This window comes from Aythya ferina (genome assembly GCF_964211825.1).
Source record: "Aythya ferina genome assembly, chromosome: 2".
Lineage (NCBI taxonomy): Eukaryota > Metazoa > Chordata > Aves > Anseriformes > Anatidae > Aythya > Aythya ferina.
In genome coordinates, this window is record NC_140297.1 from 83117785 (window position 1) to 83141242 (window position 23458).

Below are 23458 nucleotides of genomic sequence, written 5' to 3' on the forward strand. Positions count from 1 at the left end.
TACCTTATAGTTGTAACGATGCAGCATTCCTCCACTAAACTTAGTGGTATTGAACAACATTCACAAGATCAACAGTTACGCTAAGAGGCTGCGCATGTATTGTCCATAATGCTGAGATGGCACATACTCGTGGAGCAGCATAGAAAGAGTTCCCAAAACTCAGCATTTTTCCAAAACTGCTAGAGAAAGAATGAAAATTTGGCATGACTGTGAGAGAGTCCCCAAAGAACAAGAAGGGGAGAAAAAAAAAGTAGCCACCATTTAAAGCTGCAGAAATTTTACTGAAGGCGAGTTATATTTTATTTCATTAAAATATATTTTGAAAACATACTGTGTAAAAGAATTAGGGTTCTCAATAATTTATTATTTACATTAGCAAATGCTGTTTGACTGTTATTCTACAGATAGAAATGAGAAGTCTGCAGAAGGAATTGTACCAACTTCTTCAGGACCACACAAGCCCCATTACAAGGAAACATCCAAAACACACTCCTCCCAGTTTCAATCCTTTCAAATTCACGTTTGCAATCAGATCACAAGAAGCCCAATGACAGGTCACGCTGGCGAGTGTTGAACACTGACAATGAGAGCTGGGAGTTCACAGCGCTCCCCAAGAGAGAGCCCCCGAAGAGGTTGTAACCTTGCACTACTCAGTAGCCAAGATGCTGTAGGGTCCAATCCCTCTCTTGCTCCCACTGTCTTAATGCCACTGAAACCAAGAGCATTACGTGACAAGGCCTGCACCAGGCCCCCAGGCATATCCCAGAAAGCTAGACAGACTCCTCGAGCTTCACCAGCCCAGGAGAGAGTGTATGTCCTACCACTGTAGACACACTGTAGCTTATTCTTTTTCAGTCCAAACACATTATAAATCTCATTGGCTTCCTCCCCATCCTCTGGGAAGAAAGATGCATAGGAAATTATCTCTCTGATGTAAACAACTGTAAGCACCATTCACATTTTCTGGTCCACGTGACAAAATTCATATCCAAGTGCCTGTCATAGCCTTGACCATTCTTAGCAGGGCAGCTCAGCTTTTCCATCAGCTTTCCCGATCTCTGACATCATCCAGGTACCCAAACATTGTGTGCAGTCCATTGCAATGCCAGCTGCTGTCTGCTTTACTCATGGAAAGAGGGTAAGAGTAGTCATCTCTTCAGGGATTTTATAAAAACCCACAATTAAAAGAAATAAAGCAGTCAGCTCATGTGTCCTGTGTCCTGGAGGCACTCAATGGTATTTCTGACATCTCATGTAAGGCACCAGTCACCCGGTAGCTGAGCAAAAAGTGACCTGCAAAGCCTCCATTTAGCAACCGCAGAGGGAACTGACAAAATTCAGCTGGTTTGCTTGCCTTCTCGCTTACATAGCATAAAAAGTGTGGTCGAGACATCTGGTGGAATCCTGAAAGAGGAAGCCTCAACTTGCACTGCAAGCCAAGGAGCAAGGGTGACAGCACACCACAGCACAAGTTTTCATGGCTGTATCAGTCACAGTTGCCACAGACATTGCAGAGATTTCCTCAAGCCCCGGGAAGCCTCTGCTGCCTTGCTTTCATGGAAAACGAGTTTGTTGTCAGCAGCGAAGCAGTTATCTCCTCACATGATGTCTCTGCAAGACACACCGGAAGGCCAGACTCTGAAGCCAGCTTTGTGGTGTACTTGCTGCGACTTCTCTGCTGTTGGTCCTGTCTGCACAGCCATGTTCACAGAGCTGCAATGCTGGAGAGAGCAGAGAATTCACCTGCGGACGAAGAGGTTGGCTGGATGCTGGCTGACTGCAACACTGAACAGCCTCAGTCCAGAATATCAGTCTCAAATGGGACCAGGTGGTAGTACGTCAAGTTGGTGACATAAGCTGTTGGGTCATCGCTGTCTTCTAGCTCTGAGGTAAAGTCACTCACACTCTCGAACCTAAGGAGAAACCAAACCAAAAGGCATTAAGTCATTAATATTTATTTTAAAAAGTCAAAGGAATTTGAAGAAAAGTACTGGGGGAAGAGATGGCTAGAATATCTGAAGACTGATCCCTGGAAATTTTGAGAAAAGACATTTGTGAGGAGGTCATTTGGAATTAGGGCAGCAGGCAAGAATGCCTCTGCTGGCATCTCAGGTTAAATTTCTGAGTAAATATAATGCACTGACTTCCTTTGCACCTGAGTAGTGTTACTGTGATAGTCTTTCTAATGCTCGTTTGCAGCTTCAGCTTTGCAAAGCTCAGTTTGCAAGGCAGAGATCTAGAGTCCCAACCCTTTTCTGAATGAAATCATCAGTATCTCCGTCTCTCAGCAGCTTGAGATTTAAACTTTAGAAGCTGTCAAACAAGGTCCATGCAGATCAACCATGAATCATTAAGTTACAGTTTCAGCCTACATATTGTTGTGCTAGTGTGGAGAGACCAGAAATGGCATCTTCTGCCACTTAAGTAAACCCAGATCCAGCACTTACTAAAGAGGGTTGAGACAGAAATGAAAAACTTTGCTTTCCATGTCCTTCATTACAAAGAAAACCTGCTTCTTTGTAACATGTGGAAATGAATGGGCAAAAGAGCTTACTTTCAGTAAAACAGGATGGCTATTCCCTTCTAAAACTGTGCCAAAACACAGCCACACAGCACACTAGGAGAGCAAGTTCCACATCTCTTTGGACAGCAGTCTTCAGTGGAAGGGACTTTTATCACTCCTCTCCTATGACGCTGACTCTTCACAGCACTTGTCATGGTAATACCTGAACTTATCTCATGACACCCGGTGACCGTGTTGAGTTGGAGGTGACCTGGATCAAAACCATTATTAATTGATTTTAATTTCCTAGGGCTCCTCTCCTACTAATGAATGAATGATTTCATGGGATGTAGCCTTTCTTATCAGGCAATTCTGAATACCTTTGAAACTGGATTTTTATGAGTCTAGAAGAGCTTTCACTGTGGTATGGGAAGAGCTCCATAGAAAGTACTCAGAACTTATCCCATCCACCTCCTCCTCAACACAGCCTGGTGTTGATGAATCAACCACAGGACAGTGAGGACACGCAAATCTTCTCATCCTCTCTGATTTTCAAAGGTAGTTGTGACGAAGGAAGAAAGCAGCAAGTGAACTCTGGTAAAGTGAGTCATGAAACTGAGGTCCACATTCTTCCATTTTGTTCTCAGAGCATTTGGCAGCAACACGAAATGCCTCTGTTCCCACACAAAAGTGGAACAGAAACTGCCTTTGTATCCAGACTGAACTTGTACCTATGAAGTGAAAGGCTACGAGTCCCTTCTTTCCCTTTGGCTTTTCTATGAGGCCAAATGTTTAAGACAACCAGGAAACAATGACTAAAGCATCCTTCCCACAGAGCCTTGGTATCCTCCCCATAGCATGAGATCTAGATTTTGATAAACTGAGGATATCTGAATACAGAGATTCCCAAATTTGGTTTAATTTGCTTGGTATTTTCCTTCTCACTTCCTACCTCCTGTGTTACAACTCGAATTTCTGCAAAGATCACTCAGCACCTCATGCCTACTGTCAACCAGAAGGCATCAACTTGTTAAAACCTACACTTTCCTCAGTGACACACATTCCAGTTCCAAGGAGGCTGCGATTTCTGCACTAAGAAAACATTTTACTTCTTCCCAGATAGCCTAGCAGTTAAGAGCAAGTCACTTCAGACCAAGGATTAAATCTCATCTTAGTTCAGGCCAGGGACCTGAAGAACTGTCAAATTTCTTTTTCGTACACTGTCACTTTAGTATTTTGAAAGAACATGCATTCATTCAATACAGAGTGAAAAAATGGAAACTAAAAAATTGCACAAGATGGAAAAATAATTTCTAACCTAGCTCTGACTATTGGATGTGTCCCTTTAGGGGACATATTTTCTAACTTTTTTTTTTTTTTAGACTGGCATACTTCAGCTCTCCGAATAACAGGTATACAGAGAAAGCTTTAAAATGATTTGTTTTAAAACTGCATCTACCTTCACATCAACTACTTAAACTCCTGCAGTTAAGTAGGACAACTGCAGATTTCATTCTAACTTCAAACTAGAAAGCCCTAGGACTCAGATATCCCTGAAACTCAGGTATTTCAGAAGACACAAACAGGCATGGTAGGATTAAGAAACAGAAAACATCTCCTACTTCCATGTCTTCCACAAAACTCACTTTCTTTGGAAGCATCATGGGTTATTGGATAGCAGTGTCCATACATCCTGGAATATATGGACATGGACAGCTCTGTCTTTTCCACACTCCTGTCTGGTCATTCTCAACTCTTAATGATGAGGACCACCACTTTCTGAAGAGAAAATCATGCATTTTCTCCTGCAGTGCTGTCACTATGCTCTTTACTTACAAGCACATAAAAATTACACCGAACACTGAAGGTTTATACGTTCATTCCTCTACTCCCACCAGGCTGTTTGTTAGCTTCATGTGTGTGAAGGTGCACAGAACAAATTTGACTTAGTTTCCTACAATTATTTCACAGGTGATGTTGTGTTATCTTACAGACCACCAGTGATTCAGAAACAATAGGTTATAAAACACCAGTGAGGCAGACAGAATGACAAAGCCAGAAGAGGAGGCAAGAAGGCTATTCATATTCTTCTTTCCCTCTCTTATCAATTATAGAAAACTAGACTATTACAACGTGCAGAGCCCACAGATTTTGTGGTTCTTCAACCTTACCAATAAGGTTCTACAAGCAGCACACAAGGTACAAAGCTGTGGCATTCACATGCTGTGGGTAGGCAGAAAGGATTCCTTGCTGCTGGAAAGGAAAAATGGGCACAGGGTTCTGCAAAGCTCTTTTCCTGACAAGAGCAGGATTTTGCTTTCCTGGAAACATTCGGCATCTAACTTGACCAGCACACACCTACTTTTGCGTTGCCACCCATGAAAGCCTCTCCCACGAACAGCAAGATGCTAATGATGACAGCAGCACCGTCCTGAAAATACACATCTGTCACTGGAATGAGTTTGCCAGAAAGGCAGCACATCCAGCTCCAAAGCCTTTGCTGCCTGCTGCTGGCTGGAAAGCCAGAAGTGCAAACAGTCCTCGCAGGGAAAGGTTCTCTCTCTAACAAAATCAGAGTTCGTATGTGCTTATTCACCACCTTTTCTTTGAGGTCTGCAGAGTACTGAAAGAAGCTTATATAAGAGGACTGTTTTATGGCACCTGGAGACCAAACGCACTGGGTTCACCACGTTTTGCAATAGTACAGTGTACTGGCAACTAAAAAATGGTGGAAGAAGAAAGCAAGTACTTCAGAACAACAGAGTAAGCAACTCCAACTTGCAAAAACACTAGTTTCTTCTGTAAGAAGTTTCAGCCTTTTCAGCTGATGGGCTGCTTGGTAGGTAGCACTGTAGGCAGTCCAGCAGCTGAGCAGTGCAGCAGGGCCTCAGCAAACGAATGCTACCTGATGAAGATCCAAGTGCTTCTATCCAAAAAAATACAAGTTTGCTTTGCAAAATGTCTGATTCAAGCACATCTGCAGCCAAAACCCACATGGAGTTTAATGTTGCTGAAAGGAAAAAGTTCCCATTTGAGGATATACAAGTCCACAAGGAATTAACTCTAATTTCAGAACAGAAAACATGGGTCCCATAAATCCAATTTTACAGAGACCAAAAGGGAACTGAATAGGATTCCGCAAGATTTTAAAACTTCCTTTCTGGGCTACTAACCTACACTTAAAGCACAACATAGAAAACCTTTTCTTTAAAAAAAATAAAAAAATCAATTTTTACAAAAGAGCTGTTCTACACAAATGCCATTACTTCCTAACTACTACTTTCCAGCTTCAATATACAGCTACAGGAAGAGCAAATTTAGGGTACCATGCACAACAGACATTTAACATTTATTAACTTCTTCATTTCTGATATAACCTCCTTCAGGAAGTTAAGATACAAATCCACAAAGCCAGGCTGTTATCCTGGATTTGTTTCTTTTATCACAGTTTCTGGGAAAACAAAGGGATCCTCCAGTTTTTACTGTATTTTAGTATTTAGTACTATATACTGGCTTTAGTATCTTCTGACCTTCTATATAGGACAAACAAGGGGATGACAAGTAGATGACAGCAATTTCCAAACCCATACTACTAAGTTTTGCTTGGTCCAGAGCACATTTTTCAAATCAAGACTAATTTTATTTTTTTATTTTTTAAATAAAAATATTTTGAAATAGTAAAAATGGAAAGTCTTTTGCTGCCTTTTGGTAATCTGCTCCAATTATTTATCACTCTCAGCCCTAAAACAAGATCCACTGTGAACTGTCAACATTAATTTCCAGACACTGGCCACATAGAATTATCTCCAGCACATCATTTCAACCTCATTAATATAAGCTTATGAGCTTAATGCTGTTAGCAAGGTCTAGGTTCAAAACAGTAAGTGATAAAACCCTGGTTCTTTTAAAAGTTAATAGAATGGCTTTAAAGAAATTACAGTGGAGCCAGAGATACATTTCAGCCCCTGACAAAATCTCGTCAAGCTCTAAATCCTTCTGCAGACTGGCAATGATCACATTTCAAACGTGGCAAGACAGCCTTGTATTCAAAGATAAAGCCTCTATAAGGCATTTAGCACTCTGTTTCCATCATTTTGACTGCTCTAATGAAAATGTAGGTCAATGTTTCTCATTAAAAATATTTAAAAGCTTCATTACCTGCAGCTCATTGAAATATCAATCGCTTTCCATCACAGAAATTTCTAGGAGCCTATTGCCATCGGTGCCCATCTGTCATTATAGTCACTGACTTTATATGTACATGAAAACCTTTCTGGTTACTGGTCTCTGACCCCAGAATACCCACATGCATTAACAAGCAAAATTTACAAATAAGGCTAATCTAACTTCACCCCTTCTTAATGAAATACACATTTCACCAACTCAGAGCATGTGGCAGCACCTGAGCAGCTGCCCAGCTTCCTTTTTTCAGGGATGTGTTCCCCCTCTTCTAAGGATGGTGTTTTGCTTCCTAAATATTTGGGATATTTCATCAGTAAGGATTCTCCAGCTTCCAAATCTGGGATCAAGTCAGCTCCTTCACAGTCACACAAGAAAGAAAAAGCTGTTCTGTTCTCACCTGTCAGGGTCCCTATGACAGTCACAGCTTTTTGATACACAGAGGATTGAGCTCCCTGGGGTCAATAATTCTCAGACAGCCATTTTATACATTTTAATGTAAAGAGCTGCGAAGCCTTAGCAACCATGCCCAGTAATCTTTAACCAGCTGGAATGACAACTGCACTAGTCTTGCTCCCATACAGAAAATATTTTGCTGGCAAAGGCATAGAGGGAAAGAAACAGCCAAAAACTGAGAGTTTATCTCAAACTTGACAGCACGACTCATGGACAAACCACACTTACAAGTGTTCTGCTGAGTCTACGTCCAGGTGCTTCTCTTTTCCATTGGGTATACTGTGGTCGATGACTATTGTTTCAGTGTTTGCTAAACAAAATCCATTTGATCGCATGATTTCTGTCAGGGGAAGAAAGAAAAACAAGATGAGAGTCCAAAAAAAAAAAAAAAAAAAAAAGAGGAAGCTGGAAAACAACTGCATGTCATATGTAGTTGAAATGATTATGAAATGGGATATGCATGTGACACTGAAAATCTGCACAGGAAAGCAGAAACAAAGAGTTTGTTTCATAGCTTCTAACACCTACAAACTGCCAGCACTTAAGTAGTTTTATTCATGTAAACAACTCCTGATGCAGAGCATTTGAAGCAAAACCCAGGTTCAGTCCCACTAATGCCAGTGGCAAAATCTGCATCATTTTTTAGAAGAGTGGTAGCCCATCTATATAGCTGCAATCTACCACTTCTCATAATGATACTTTTCCTGGACAGATTTCCAAGTCTTAAACACGTTAAGCAGAAAAGAAAAAATAAATAAATAAATAAATAAATAAATAAATAAATAAATAAAAACCCCACAACAGGAGATAAACAGGAAATTAAAAGTTACCCTCCAAATTAATTCAACCAGCATCTTTAAGTCATGTAAAACAATATCATCTGCTATACTGCCCACAACTCTGCTTACTCTCTGCTTACTTGTTTCTTACTGTGTAAGAAGCTCCAGTCCAGAAGAGCTAAAATTTACAGCTAATTCCACTGACTTACCGCCAAGGACAGAGCTGCTAACTAAAGAGTAGTATTTGATATCAATGAGAAGTTAATCCACATCTGTATTAGACAGAAAGGCAAACTAGGCAAATCACAAGGATTTTTCTTCTGGTCACACAATCTTTGATGAGGCTAGGGCCAACACAAAAGGAAAATGCTCTCTATTTAAATCAGCACCAGCTTAAGCAGGATGACCGATCATTTCTTCAAAGTAAGAGGACCCTTTGTTATATCCTTGAGTTATCAGTACAAGCAAAATGAAATTCTTCTGTGGCAGTAAATATGGTAGAGAGAAGAGATATGTACAGGGAATAATGCCTAAGACCTTGCCTCAAAAGCACCAATTTCAACTACACAGCTCAAGCAATGAGCAGGAGAGGGGAGCAGAGAGGAGGTAATTTTTAAGTGCACATTTGCATATTACTACCTAAAGGTAAAGTCAGAACTCACTTTCATATTTTGAGAAAGTAATCTTCAACTTTCAATCTGTATTTTATTGCAACCCACTTCAGCAGAATACATTTGAGGTGGTAAAAACACTGAAAAGCAGCAGAATCACCTTCAGTCATGACTCATCTCGAGCCAACATCATACTGCAGAATAAAATTTACATCATACATTCAAATTGAGCTTTCATCAAAGGATGGGGGCTTTCTCTCATCCCCATCACCTACCACCCTGAACCGGACCACGTGAGGGGACAGCTTGTTTGTTCAGAGAGCACAAAACGTGTTTGCCTGTTTTCTGAGTCTGCAGCCGTGCAAAAAGCTGCACTACGGCCAACATGAATAGCGCACAGTTTTTTCCTAGTGTCCTTGACATGACCTAAAAGTTACAGCATTTCATTGCAATGCAAACTGCTTCGGACGTTAACATTTACTGCCATCTACTGACAGCACTTCCCGACACTGAAGCCATTCCCAGCGCGCAACACTCAGATGAGGCAGAGACCAATTTATTATCAGATTTCCGCCTATGTTTTAAAAATTTATTTGCAGCAGCCAGTTGAATGATAAAAAAATTACCACATGATGCTTTTGAATAGCCATATAGGTCTTTCTCCAATCTTCCTCCAATTAATTAGGTATGACTCGACTATGAAAATTAATTTAGGATTAAAACAAAACATGTTAGTGTTCAGCTAACATGGTTTCCACAGCTCCTTCACACGCAGAAGGCCTCCCTGTACTGCTAGCCTGTCCCTCAGCCAGACACCCTCCCTGTGAATTTAGATTCATCTCCACCATCTTCTCTGTTGTACCCAAGCGTGGCATTCTCAGACATGCACAGTATGTGTGCCCCAAGGGGGTACACACCTTCACAACAATTAAAGGAAATATTTCCAAACAAGAAAAAATAAATAAATCAAAAACCAAAGCAAACAAACAAAAACAATCAAGCCAAAGCAACAGTGCAGTTTTTAACCAATGCAATTCCAAATACACCTGTTCTTGATATTTACCTGTTTGCAAAAGGAACAAGGTTTAAAAGCGTGGCTGCTCTCAGTGGTACATTTTTATAGCATATAGTTCGGATCCTTCATTTCATAATGGGCAGGTACTAGGAGCCACTTTGCAACCTCTGTTCTCATGGAGTAGCAACATATTCCAGACAAAAATAGTGACTATGCTCTCAAGAGCCAACATCCAGGTGTTCAGAAGTAAAGCACATAGCAAAGCCTAGGATGACTGATGTTAGGAAACATGCACATGAGGAATTTCACCTGTGCTTTCCATATCAGCTCAAGACATCACCCAAACCTCCCTGCTCTCAGGCGGAGCGTCAGATGCACTTGTTGGCTCCCATCTCTCATGCCCAGGGAGCCATACCCACGTCACCCCCTTGGCTGTACGACCCCAGAGGCTCTTCTCGACAAGCTCGGTCCTGTCCTGCACTGCAGCCTGGCCCTGGGGGCCCTACAAGAAGGCACCAGCCCAGACAGGCTGGCAAAACCACGCTTTTCACCGAGGCTCTGTGTTACATGGTACTTTTCTAAATAGTTGTTGGTAGGTTCACAAGCGATTTACCAATTTATGAAGATAATATTTAACCCATGACTAGTTTGTTTATAACCAGAGCTCAGGATCAGTTACAAAAAAAAAAAATCTAAACAGTTTATGAGATCAGTCCTTAAGATGCAGCATTAACATCCTTAGCATGCTGATCCACTGACCAGTCATTAACTAATATATGGTTAGTACCTACGGAAACCGATGTATTTAATATTAAACATCTTAGGCACCTTGGAGGACTATGCAGTATTTCACTCTTATTTCACCCACTAAAATAAACTCTTCTGGTGACAATAAAACTGCCACCTTGTGGGACAGGTCACAGACTGCAACCTTCAAAGGAGAAGTCTGCAGTTCCCGCTAGGCTCAAAGGAAGCTTTTCAGTGTAGTAATACAAAACCATGCAAGCCAAATATCCACAGACCTTTTAACAACAGTCAGTAGCAGATTTCAGGGGGGCAGACTGAAAGGATGGACAAGTATAGAAGTGATACTGGTCTTCAGTTTACCCTCCGGGTTTAGAAACTTGCTGTCTCCAACTGTGACAGGTCTCAATGCACTTTTGCTCCATTTTCTTAATTCTTTTTTGAAGTCATTTATGCTTTCAGCTCCATGATATCCTATGACAATTACTTGCATTCTTTAACCGTGTTCCAGATGAAAGCAACATAATATTATAACCTTTCTTTTGTTTGTCTAAAGCCTGTTATCTACCAACCTACAATTCTTGTTTGGTGACAAATACAGGGTAATCAACCTCCTTCCATTCACAGCTTTGTAGGCTTCCATTACATTCCTGCTGTCATGTCTTCTCAAAGTTGAAACGTATTTATTTATTTAACCTTGTCTGTAGAGAAGCTGTCCAATTATTTGAGCCCCTGTCCTTTATTTGTATGTTTTAAAATTTAATTATGTCCTGTCTGAGATAGAGAGACCAGAGCACACTGTATTCAAGATGTGGTGGTTCTTCTTAATTTCTTACCTAATAATTCTGAATATTCTCACTGTCTTTTTTGCTAGCCTCTGAGCAGTGAGCTTACATTTTTACAGAACTGCGTAAAGAGCTCAAAATCTCCTTCCTAAGTGGTAACAACACTATCATATGCAACAATAGTGAGGACTGCCTTTTCTTCATGTTGTTTCTCTGAACTCAGCTTTCAGTTTCACCTGTCATTTTATTGCCTAGTATGTCAAGGTTAATTATATGTTCTATGTTACAAAGCAGACTATGGAGAACTATCTTTTGAATTGCTGATGGAGAAAGAACAAAGGGAACAGCAAATGCAGTCATTTTCATTCTTTAATTCTTGTCTTGACTGTAGGAAGCAAACAACTCTTACCTGATATTTTAACTGGACTTTGAAAGCTTGGCTGAATTTTATGGACGTTGTCATTCTTTAGAACTTGGTCCAAAGGAGATCTCTCGAAGAATGTGAGTACTACTTCAGACCTTGAATACTAAAAAAGAGAAAGACGTCCATTATTTTACCAGTAGTTTGCTTTGTTCCTCTTTTCCCTTTCCATCCCACTGCCTGGAGATGTCATCACATGGTTCAGGCACTCATCACTTCTGCAAGACACTCAAATTGTTGCTTCTTTTACAGTTTGGCAAAAACCATTGTTTTCTAATCGGCATGAGAGTGTGTGTCACCATCAAGGAGGAGTCAAACCAGGCTAAGTGTGGAACTTGACTTACTCACCTTCCACGGCATGTTTATAATAGTCTTCAGAAGCTTTTCCACTTCGTTGAGTCTGGCTTCTATGTCATGGGCTTCTTTTATAGTGATGAGCCCTAGAAACAAAATAAACAGTTTGTGAGCATAGGCAAAAGCACATTTTCATGTGTACACACACTTTAGCACCCAAAAGCAGCTGATCAAGAAGATGTGGAAAGACCTCAAATATTATGCCTTCCAGAAATAAGCCTTTTAACCCACACTGATCACAAAATGTGTACCCAAACTAAGGTGGGTGTAGTTACTAGCACAGTTGCAGGCCTGACACAAGTTCAGCTGTTTATGATCACATTTAGGAGCTGCAAGACAAGCAGAAGTAGAACCGCCTACTCCTTCACCCACAGTTTCACTACACAGCATTCCCAGCAATGATAATCAAAATGCCTGTTTTCTTCTTCCCAGAACCATGATTCATCCTTTCAATGTCAATAAAAATTGAAAGAAAGCCCAAAGAAGCCAAAAAATGCAACCCACAGATCAGAGGAAAAGACTAAACACAAGCTAAACAAAAGCCTTCGAGAGCACTCTTGTATTTCTCTGAATGCAAACACCAATGAACAGTCCAGGGAAGATTTCTCAGTGCCATGTTCTCCAAGTGCAAAACAACTGTTTGCCTTTCTTTTTTTTTTTTTTTTTCCCCTTAAATCATTGAATTATCACAGAGCTGCAGGACGGATTAAAGAGGAATTTTTGCATTCTAGTGTCCTGAATGACGCATTACAATGCTTCTAATTTTGAATTGTTCAATACAGGGATCTTCAAGTGTAATACTGTAGAAATTTCATATTTATAATCTGCAGGGCATACGTAACTTCTGTCTTTCCTGGCAAGCTCAGGGAAATCTAGCACATCATATGCACGCACAGGAAAAATGAGGAGAAGCAAACCCCAGTACCTCACATCCTTCTAACAGCCTTTTTATTTCTGGTCTTTGTAACTCACTTGTTCTAACCTAATCATCATTTTGCTTCTACATTTGCACCGCTTTTCCAAAGAACAAGATACATATGTGAAAAGAAATACCTAAGAGACTACTAAATTCAACAAGATTCACTGGTTTAAACAAAAAGTAAAATATTTTTAAAAAGGAGCAAAAGAAGACCCAATAAATCAAAGCCATCTAAATAAAAAGAGAAAAACATCCAAAAGGCAAGCTGTTAGAAACGACCTCAATATATTGACATTGTAAGCACTAAGCTTTCTAAATGCAGGCTTCTGCATGTATCTCCACCTCTGTATTTAAAAGACGAGAAAGAGCTGTTAAATACACACAATCTCAAGCCAACATTCACGAAATGTTTCTGTCTGCATCAGTCCATGTTGCGTTACTGGTGTGACGTGACCACATACAAACTTTCCAGACAAAAAAAGCGTGACTTGGAAACTGTCAGCTCTCCTCAGATTACAGCGCTAAATAAAACAGAGATTGTCTCCAGAGCAGCCAGGTTTACTTGAAAGTCTTTGTATTGCTCAATAGTCCCTCATTTTGCCATTTTTGTCAGTGTCACTACCACTTCTTCCTCTGGCACAGCTCTCTCCTTCTCCTGACTGCAGAGCGGCACGCACCCACAGGCATGTAAGCATGGCAGCGGCACATCCTGCTTTGGCTGGTGTATACCATGGCAGAGCAGCTTTGCATGGGAACTCTCTGAAAGGCTGTAAACACAAATTAACTCATCTGCATGGGTCCACAGACTGCGTATTAGCAGGGCTGTGCTTGACGCCTCAGACCTGAATTGCAGACCAGCACCCTTCATCTTCCTAACTGCTGGGTGTGAGCGGGCCTGGGAGGATCCGTGTCGCCCCTTCTCAAGTATGTTCCCAGCCCACATCTGACAGAAGCTCAAACCATTCAAAAATAAAAAATTAATCTTTTTCACCCTCCTGAAAAAAAGTTTGCCAACAGCCACACAGCTCAGGAGCCCACGTGTGGTATTCAAGCCATGCTGTCCCCCTGCCACAGCCCACGTCAGAGAGAGCTGAGGGACACAGGCCCCCTCGCCACCGACCCACCAGGGATGTGCTCTCAAATCCGCCCTTGTCCTCAGAGCCTTCCCCAAATAAGCACTTGTTGGTGAAATGAGTATTTTGCCAGGAGGAGGGATGCTTTGAAACAAATGAAGATACTCATCAAATCAAGAGCAGCCAAAATAAAAAGAGAAAGAAAAAAAAAGAAAAAGTCCACCTCACCAACAGCACTGCACATTCCTACTCAGAGGGCAACCAGCCAAGCAGTGAGATTTTCTCTCATTAGTAATCAGGCGAAGCATCTGCAGCTCCGCACAGCCTTTTTAAGCTTCAGCAAGGGAGGCTGGAGAAGACCAGAAGCCTGTAGCATGCTCGCAGCTCACCCAGTAGGAGGTTTTACAGCTTCTTGCCTTCCCCAGGGATTTCCAGCCCCTGTGTACTCCTTGCTCGAGCTGCTGGAGAGGCACCAGGCATGCAAACCCACGGAAACTGGCACGGCCAACTTCTAACATCTGACACAGTAAGAGCTGTGCCTTACCGACGCTTTTAATATCAAAACCAAAAGGCAGACAGCGTAGGAAGAAGAGCAAGCGATACATCTGCCTGGACAGATGCCTCTGCGTGCGCTTAAGGACTATGGATACACAGCTCTGCTGTGTAGAGCTGCTGGCCTTACACGATCAGTCGCAGGGAACTGAGCTTGGCAGGGCTACAGCTTTCCTTTCCATACGTCTGCAGACCGAACGCACAGAAACCACTTGACTCACTATATATATATGTTGAGCCCTGTAATTTCTTCTGCAACAGCTACCAAGTTTCACAAGGCCCTCATTTATCATAATTCTGAAAGTCTCTGTTTTTAAGAGTTAACAGATGCCCTGGCGGCTTTCAGTTCGTCATGGGCTGCGATCCCACACCCCGAGGGATTGCTTACAGCCCAACATCTGCACTACCCTGAGCAAGACACTGCCTGCCCACACAGCCGGCAGGGACGGAGGCCTCAATCCCTCCTTTTGCTCCCTTCCAGCACTTGCTGACTGCTTGCTGTCATCAGCCACAACACACGTGCCTGGGAAACAACACCATGGGTTCCTGAGGTGAAGTCTCCAGCGGCAGTGCTGGTTCAAGGTGTTTTCACCCTCCCCTGCAACTCATTTCCTCTCCCACGCTGCTGCAGCACACCGCTGCCTCTGCTTTGCCAGCACAATTAAGGGAATACCTTCAGCCAGCCCTGTCAAAGACTTCACCTCAGGAAATCCCAGCCTGTGCAGGAGATGTAAGAGCCTGCAGGCCAGGATGCCCGCTGCAAGCTCCTTTCCCCCCCAGGCACCACACAGCCAACTCAAGCAGGAATTGGGATTCATGTTAAGAAAGGTCACAATTGCACCAGAGCTTTCCATCTCTAGCCCTCACTAACAGCTTGATTAAGCACAGAGGCTGCCCTTTGAGTGGGGCTTTCTCCCCTGGCTGCCTTATTTTTTCCGTTCTGAGGCTTTGACAAGGCAGAGGAAAAGAAAAAAAAGACCAGAAACTGGTCTAGGATCTCCAGACGCTGGAAGCGTCTGAACAAACAGACACGATGCACGTGCCAGCTGCCTTCGTAGACAGTCCAGCACCTCCAGCTCTCGTTAATCCTGACACGAACACACCACAAGCTGGATGCATCTGGAGCACACTGCACTCACTGCACATCCACTGGCCACGTATGCAGTGTCCGTACGGCAGCTACAGCATGTCCTGATGCCTTTGTCCCTCTGCCCATAGAGCTGAGAGACGTGCCTATCTTTCCATCAGGGACTTTCTGACCCCGAGAACCTTTCTTCAGGCAGCTCGCCCTGAAATAAAGAGAAAACATTAATAAAGCTACCAGTAGCCTGGAACCAGTTGTGCTTTCTTCCACTTGTTCAGTCATGCAACAGAGCTGAGCTGAAGGCTAGGAAATCTCTTAGTGAGGTCATGGCGAAACGCTGTTCTCATGCCTTTCCCTCTGCCCTGGCTGCTGTCTGACTGCTAATTGAAAACATGTGCAAACTCCTCCCAGGAAAACTTTGCTCTCTGTCTTCTTACCCATACTGTGCTTGGACAATTAACTATCATTTCAAGTGATTTAAATACTATAAACACCTATGTTTATAGGGCTTGAGGTAAATTGGAGCCCTGCTGGCTCCCTTTTTTTTTTTTTTTTTTTTTTAACCACAAAGCCTTTTGCTGCCAAACACCACAAACCTCTAAGATTTTTTTTTCACCCTGCACACAAGGGAGCCCACACGCTGGGTCATGGGAGGGACAATACAGACACACTGTGTGACCAAGGGTGGCACTTGCCTGTACCTGGGATATTTGGTTTTAGCAGTGTGCTGCTGTGCACACAACCCCTGGAACTAGCAAGCTGATTTTAAGGGAGGAGATGATCATTTTGACATCCCCCCTACCCCTTTCCTGATCAAGAACCCCACACAGAGTCCTGAAGACGGGGTGAACAGGATTAGCCCAGTTTGAGACCAAGCACACGTAACAACAACACACCTCTGGAAAAACAGCACAAACAGCAGCTCAGGCCTGCAGCATCCTTCCTGCTTGGGGACCCTGGTGCCAGAGCAGCTGCAGGAGACTCAGGGATCAAGCATGCAGCTGTGTCCCTGGCACGCTGGGTCATGGCGTGGGAGAGAGGCCCAGAGCTGAAAATGAGCAGGAAACGAGTTCAGCTGAGGAGGAGAGCGAACTGGGAGCCAGTTAAAGATGTCAACACACAAGCCTTGATAGCCTGTCCTATTACTGCCATATGAGCCACCAAACCTGCAACTAATGATATTTTGACAGCCACATTTAACCCACTGCATAGCTTGTAATGAAATCACGATGTGGTCCTGACAGCTGATGCCCACGATGACTGCTTTGTCTCAGCAGTCCTCTAGTGAGTGAGTTCATGCCTAAATCAAATTTGCCTCATGCGCCATCCCTCAATGATGACACAAAGTCATCTGTTTGTCTGGAGAGGGGTTGCTGTGTACAAGTTGCTAGGTCCGTGATCTCAAACTGTGGGCAAACCCTGTCCCTCCAGGCTGAAGGACTCCACGTGAGGCTTTTGGTCGGGAGAGGAGCAAAGAATGTCCAAGAGATCTCCTATTTTCTCAAAATTAGTTCAACAAGTATAGGAGACTGAGCAAGGACAGAGGCCAAGGTGTACTTTTTGGAGATGACAGTACAAATGCTATGTATTTCAGTATCTACATGAAGATTAAACCTTTGCACTGAGCCCTCCTCACCCAATCCCCTCTCAGTCCCCTGCAGGAAAAACTGCAGAACGGGTATCAAAGTGAAAAAAAGGAGTAGAAGATAAATAGAGGCAGAAGTCTTACTGTGTTTTGCTAAATCTGCACTGCAATAAAGATTTATGGCCTATAGGTGCTGATCCTGAGCCCACCCTTATCTCTTTGCACAAGTCAGTGAGCGGCAATTAGGGATCCCAGATCTTTAGGGAAGATGCATAAGCTGTCTCACACAGATGACTGCCACTCTGCTAGGAAGATAGGTAAGAGCTCGGTTCACACAACTTCTCAATAATTCTGCAGAAATAACACCACAGGAATCCCTTCAGTCCAAAGGCTTGATAAGACCCAGAGAAGGGCAGATAATTAGGGCCAATCAGGGATATCAGCTCTCCAATTACCAGAGACCAGGATAGCCACTCCTCTGTTCTCTGCTGGTTATTTATGATGTCTTCTGGGGCATCTGGTTCTCATCATGACGGACAGGATCCCAGAGCTAGCTGTGGCTCTAGTCTTAGTCCAGCAGCACTGGCAGCTCCTCTTTGATGCTTCTTCCCTAATTATTCTGCACCCTTCTCTTGGGGCAGATGCACTTGCCCCTTCCTCTCGTGAGGAAATCCATCCATATTGTATGACAGGAGTCAACTGCAGTCTCTAAAACCTTTACAAAAGGTTTACTATTCATGGAGTATCACTGACATGATACATATTGTTGGCATTGCTCATGGAGCAGTCAAAAGGATATGGTGGAGTTCAAAAGAGGGGTGCAGGGGGCTGGGTGTCTGCAGTTTGTTGCACATTTGCTGCTCTTCTTAACCCAGATTGCTGAGGAACAAAATAGGGACAGTGCTTCTGAGAGAGAGATGATTTCAGAAAATGCAAGTAAGCCACTCCATGCTTTTCTAAGTCTTACTAGGTAGCAACGAGCATATTGACATTGATATGAGTCTGTTAGACACTGAAAGACATAGAGCTTTCAAAGCGCTGCCTGCACTGTGTGCTTTTAGCTCTAACGCTGAGCACTTCTTTGGCAATTCATACATCGCAGGTGTGAAAATACGGATGGCACAAAGTACTATTCAAACAGCTGTCTGGCTAAAATCGATCCTCAGGATCACTTGAGGATGCTGGCACACCCAAGCAAAGCACAGGAGGCGGGTTAAAAGCAAGTTAAAAGTCCAGACCTCCAGCTGACGGGTTTTACACACATTTTTCACACGTGTGTGTGAGTGTTAGACGTGGGGAAATGGTACCTCCCAGTGACTGAGCTCAGCACAGACCTTCCCCGCAGAGCTCCCTGCCTTGATGCTTGATGAGCCACAAGAAACGAGATGTCAAAGAAGCACAAGATAAAAGTGAACAAAGCAGTCAGCACCTGATGAAAAATGCAAGCTCCTACAACCATTTTTAGTGCCAGCTCCTTATCAGGTGAGAACTGTCACGAGGAAACAACCTCACTTCCATTCCTTCCCACCAAAATCCTCCCAGACACATTGCCTGGTTGCCTCAGTCCACCACAAAAAGGCAACTTGTGCCTAGCTTTGTTACAACACAGCAAGCTTCATTTATCTCCATCATTACCGATGAACCATGAAATTCAGCCAATAAAAAAAAAAATAAAAAAAAATGCAGAAGCCCCAAACTTAATTTCAGTCATAGAGCACTGCTAGAGCCTGATAACCGAGAGCGGCATCCTTTGTCTGCCAGACAGAAGCTCAGAGCAAGCTCCACTAATGAACTGTTGACAATGTCAACAATGGAAAGAGCACAATAGATGCAGTGTATTTATCTGCATTGTCACCGCACCGAAACAGCTGCCGTCTGTGGAAAACCACTGTGCTGCTTGTGCAGAGCTCCCTCTTTGCATAAATCACCCTCCCAGACGGCCTTGTAAACAACAACAGCACAATGCAGCATATAGAAAACCGTACGTTAAAAACGCAACGTTTACAGCGAAAAGCGTGGGCAAAGTCCCTGGGACAGGTCCTTCGAACCGCAGCCCCGGAGGAGCCTCCCATGTGCTTCCCGGGCACAGAAAACAGCTGATCATCTGCTTCCCACATGAGGCAACCCCGCCGCAGGGCAGGCACAAGCCTCAGAGCTTGAGCTCAGCGTTAGTCACCCAGGAAGGACTGCCCAGGGGCTGCTATGGGTGATGTCCTCTGTGCTACCAGGCGAGCTACAGGCGCAGAGTTTCCATGGAAAGCCTCCACGGCTGCTGGACAGCTTGTACAGCTGGACAAAGGTTGAGTGCCAGCACAGCAGAAGATAACCGAGAAGTTTCGGAGAGCTTTTCCAGGTAAACACCACTGGCAGCAATCTGGTGAAGGTGAAGAAAAGGGAGTGCAGCTGGAGGAAAGCAAGCGGAGAAGCAGATACAATAACAAAAAGGAGAGCGAGGGAAAAAAAGGCCACAACAGAGCAGAATGAGTCAGAGGAGGGATGGAAAGAAGAAAGGGGAGGGAATGAGCACTTTGGAAAGGAAGTCCATCTAGGAAGAAAAAAATGTGTAAGACTGAAGAGCATTTCTGACTTGACAGCTCGGAGTATCAGAGCTGCACGAGGCACGGGGCAAACAGCCATGCTGGAAGAGCATCTGAGCTTCTGTCCCGATCATGAAAGCAACAGAGCAGTGGTATGGGGCAGCACAGACCCATATGGGGCAGAGCAGGGCTGCCAGAGAACACCCTGCCACTCCAAGGGCAAACCAAACCCAAACTCTGAAAGGTTGCTAATGAGCTCACAAGTAGATGACTGCACTGACATTGGGTCAGGTTCCAGGATAAATCTTAACCAAGAATCCTTAGAAGTAAGAGGTAGAGAAAACAGAAGGGAAAAATGAAGAAGTGCGTTTCCAGATTTATAGTTTGCTTCCAGCGCCTACTGGGTCTGTTGCAACGACTTCTAAATCACCAACATAAAGTCAGCTCCTAAGTCCAGGGGCTGTTTTTCTCATCCAGTGATTTAAATACAAACATTGTTTATTCTGCATACAGCAAGGCACAGACAGATTAGTAACGTCAAGAGTGAACTAGCCTGTGTTTGTCTGTGAGCCTCTTTGTGCATTTGCCTACAGCAAGGGCTGGGCACGCCTCAGACACAAATAAGATACTAGCAAGTTACTGGTAACATCACAGTGAATCATGTTTAGTCACCCTGCAGGTATGCACATATCTAACCTTGTTTACGAGCTCACTAGTAAGACGCCTCGTGTCGCTGAACATCCTTGGCCCTCAGCATCATAACACGCTCCAGATGCAGGCACGGAGCGCGCCGTGCCATGTGCTGTTATTAGTTATCAAAGACAAGACCAGGCTGCGTGTATGCCCTGCTCCCCCACGGGGACCTCCTCTTTTCTCCTGCCAAAGCAGGGGTGAGACGAACAGCGCACGCCGAAAGCGGTGCCTCCCATCCCCTCCTCTGCAACCACAAAGCGCCCTGCGGGTCTAAGTACGGGCAGGGAGAGATTGTGGAGGGCAAGGAAAGGGGCAGGGGAGGAGAAATGGAAGGAGAAGGCAGGTTGTGCTGTTTGCTCTGGCTGAGCAAGAAAAGGAGCACACTGCTGCTCGGTGTTGGCTGTTTGCTGAAACCAGCTATAACGGTGACAACCAACTCTTCCTAAAATTGCTCACATTAAGAAAAATATATAAATTCTTCCAAAAAGAAGTCAGTAACATCAAATAGCTCAACCTTGCACTCCTCAAGCACATCCCTTTACTGTAACACACCGCAGCATGACCAAGCTGCGGGATAATTCTGGTTCTTCTAATGCTCCTTAAGCAAATCTGTAGGAGCACTGCATTCTTTCAATGCAATGCAAATTTGGTTTGCAGCATTTAACCACTTCCTCCAGATAAAAGGCACGGCTAATATTCAGATTCTTTCAGAAAGCCCAAGATAAATACACCAACAAACACACATACATATGCACATACATCTGTATGCATATAAACACACACAGATCTATATGACTGAATGCTAACACGCGCAAGGCTGTATCTCTGTCAGGTGTTTTTGCTGGGTTAAACACATTGAGCTTTACCTCTGCTTTTAAACAGGACATGAAGAAACCGTGCTTACCCCAGAAGTTTTCTCAAGAGCAGACATGCGCCACGCAGCCTGTGCTTAGAGCCAAGTCTCTGCATCAGTGTCACTCGGTTAAATGAGATTTTTATGTTTCAGCTTCATGACGTTACACAAGGCTGTGGGCACTCAGTTTAAAATGCCGGCGTGATGAAGTGTTCTCCAGGCAGAGAAACACACTTGGCAAAGTAATTTTCTTCAACCCAGGAGCACCTTAATTTTAAAGAGTACTACTGAAATTGTGAGGCACGCCGTGACTGCTTACAAACTATTCTGGGTTTTGATTCCGTCTCTGCAGCAGATTTAACCTCCACCTCCTCACCATGCTGAATAGATCACGATCTGCTTACATTAGCCATCAATTTTTCAAACCCTGGCCTGATGCTTTGGCTCATTCCAGGTCTGTTCCCGAGATAGGGGCAAGCGGAGGTTGCTGGCTCCAGGTCTCGGGCAGGATCTGAGGATGCTTTTCCCAGCTGTTCATGGACCAACATCGTGTGTCACCTGGCCCTGCCGAGCACACCCCAAGCACCGACTGTAACCCCACCTGGCTGCACCTGCCCTGACGATGCCTTGGCGATGCAGGAACCCAGCTCAGCACTCCACAGAAGCCTCATTGCGCTTCCAGGCTCTTGCAGGAGGCGCTGAGGGACGAATTTAACGAGGGGCCGGAGTCCGGGACCCTCAGGGCCCGATCCTGCCTGCCCCCAGCTCCCCAGCGGGGCCCCATCCCCAGCGCCCGCCGCCTGCAGAGGGCACCCGGCCCCCGCGAGTGGCGGCGGTGCCCGGCCGGGAGGCGACACCGCGGCCCCGGGATGCCACCGGCACCGGGGGGGGACACGACCCGGCCGGGGGGAGCCCTCCGGGGCTGCCCTGCCGCTCCCAGACAGCCGAGGACGGGGATAAAAGCAGGCAGCCCCCGGCCGCGCAGCAAACGGAGGGCACCCCGCGGGTTAACAAGCGGGGGCTGAGCAGGGGGAGCGCCCCCGGGGCCGCTCCAGCCGCTGCCGAAACGGGAAGGGAGAAGGAAAATGGCTCGGGCCGCGGCTGCTGGGACTGCCCTGCGCTGCACGAAGTTAGGGCAGCAACTGCGCTCGCTCCCAGCGCCACGAGAGTCCACTGCCAAGCGCCGCTGACGGCATTTTTTTTCTTTTTTCTTTTTTTTTTTTTTTTTCCCCTATTTTTCCTTTTATTTTTTTTCTTTTTCTCTTTTTTCTTTCTTTTTTTTTTCTTTTTCATTTTTTCCTTTTTTTTCCTTTTCCTTTTTTTTTCCCTTTTTCTTTTTTTTTTTTTTTTTTTCTTTCCTTTTTCCCACCCCCTTTGCCGACAAGCTGGGGAGCTTCCCCCTTAGCCCCTCTCCCCCCCAGCACCCCCAAGGGTGCCAACACCGACCCAGCGCCCACCCCCGCGGCGGGGGGACCGCTCGTTTCCAGCCACGAAACCACCCCAAAAACCAACCCAACCGAGACACGCACAGCCCGGCAGGAGCTGCCGACCGCAGAGCGCCGCTCCCCAGCCCCGTCCCGTCCCCTCGCCCCCCTTGGGGCTGGAGGGGAGAGAGGGGGACACCCCCACCGCATCCCCAACCCCAAACCTTGCAGCAGCGGGGAGCGGGACAGCTCGGGCCGGTCCTCGGGGAAGGAGTCGAGGAGGCGCTTGAAGAGGCGCCCCAGGTCGGAGTAGCTGCGGTGCAGGTAGAGGACGTTGCGGTCCGACCACTCGGTGCGGATCTCGTAAAACTCCTCCTCGTCGCCCCGGCGGCTGATGACGAGCCGGCGGATGCCGTTCACCCAGCAGCCCCGCACGTACATGTTCACCAGCGAGGTGCCCTCGAACACGGCCGAGGCCATCCCGCCGCCGGCGGAGGGCGAAGCCAGCCGCCCCGCCCGCCGCGCCCCACTTAAGGGGAGGAGGAGGAAGAGGAGGAGGAGGAGGAGGAGGAGGAGGAGGAGGAGGATGGGGGGTGCCACCCAGCGCACCCCCGGGGCGGAGGAGCAGGGCGGCCCGGCCCCTTCTTCCCCGCCGCCGCCAGGGGGGGAGGCTCCGGGCAGGGAGGGGGGAGCGGGGCTGCGGCCCCCCAAATCCCCCCAAAACCCTCCCAAATCCCCCCGTCCCCCCGCCGCCCCCGAAGGCCCCGCGGAGGGCGGCGGGATCCTCCTCTTCCTCCCCGGGACGGTTTCGCAGACGCCACAGACGTGACGAGGAATTTGGTTTTCCCCTCCCAGTGACCCTAGAAGTCTTTTTTGTTTTTCCTCTCTCTC

General features: G+C 45.3%; 1 protein-coding gene across 2 annotated transcripts; it reads right to left on the reverse strand.

Annotated features, from left to right (window-relative positions):
• Positions 1–260: 260 nt before the first annotated feature.
• On the reverse strand, positions 261–23276 carry PXDC1 (PX domain containing 1). 2 transcript variants are annotated; one of them, XM_084508071.1, is made up of 6 exons: positions 17516–22398; positions 16372–16523; positions 11842–11933; positions 11482–11599; positions 7367–7478; positions 261–1913 (listed from the first exon to the last, which is right to left on the reverse strand). In XM_084508071.1, the coding sequence occupies exons 2-6, from the start codon at positions 16499–16501 to the stop codon at positions 1796–1798; spliced, it is 570 nt and encodes a 189-aa protein (XP_084364197.1). In that variant the 5' UTR covers positions 16502–16523; positions 17516–22398; the 3' UTR covers positions 261–1795. The 2 variants fall into 2 exon arrangements, with proteins under 2 accessions (XP_084364197.1, XP_084364196.1); XM_084508070.1 differs by lacking the exons at positions 16372–16523; positions 17516–22398 and adding an exon at positions 22792–23276.
• Between the last annotated feature and the right edge of the window lie 182 nt (positions 23277–23458).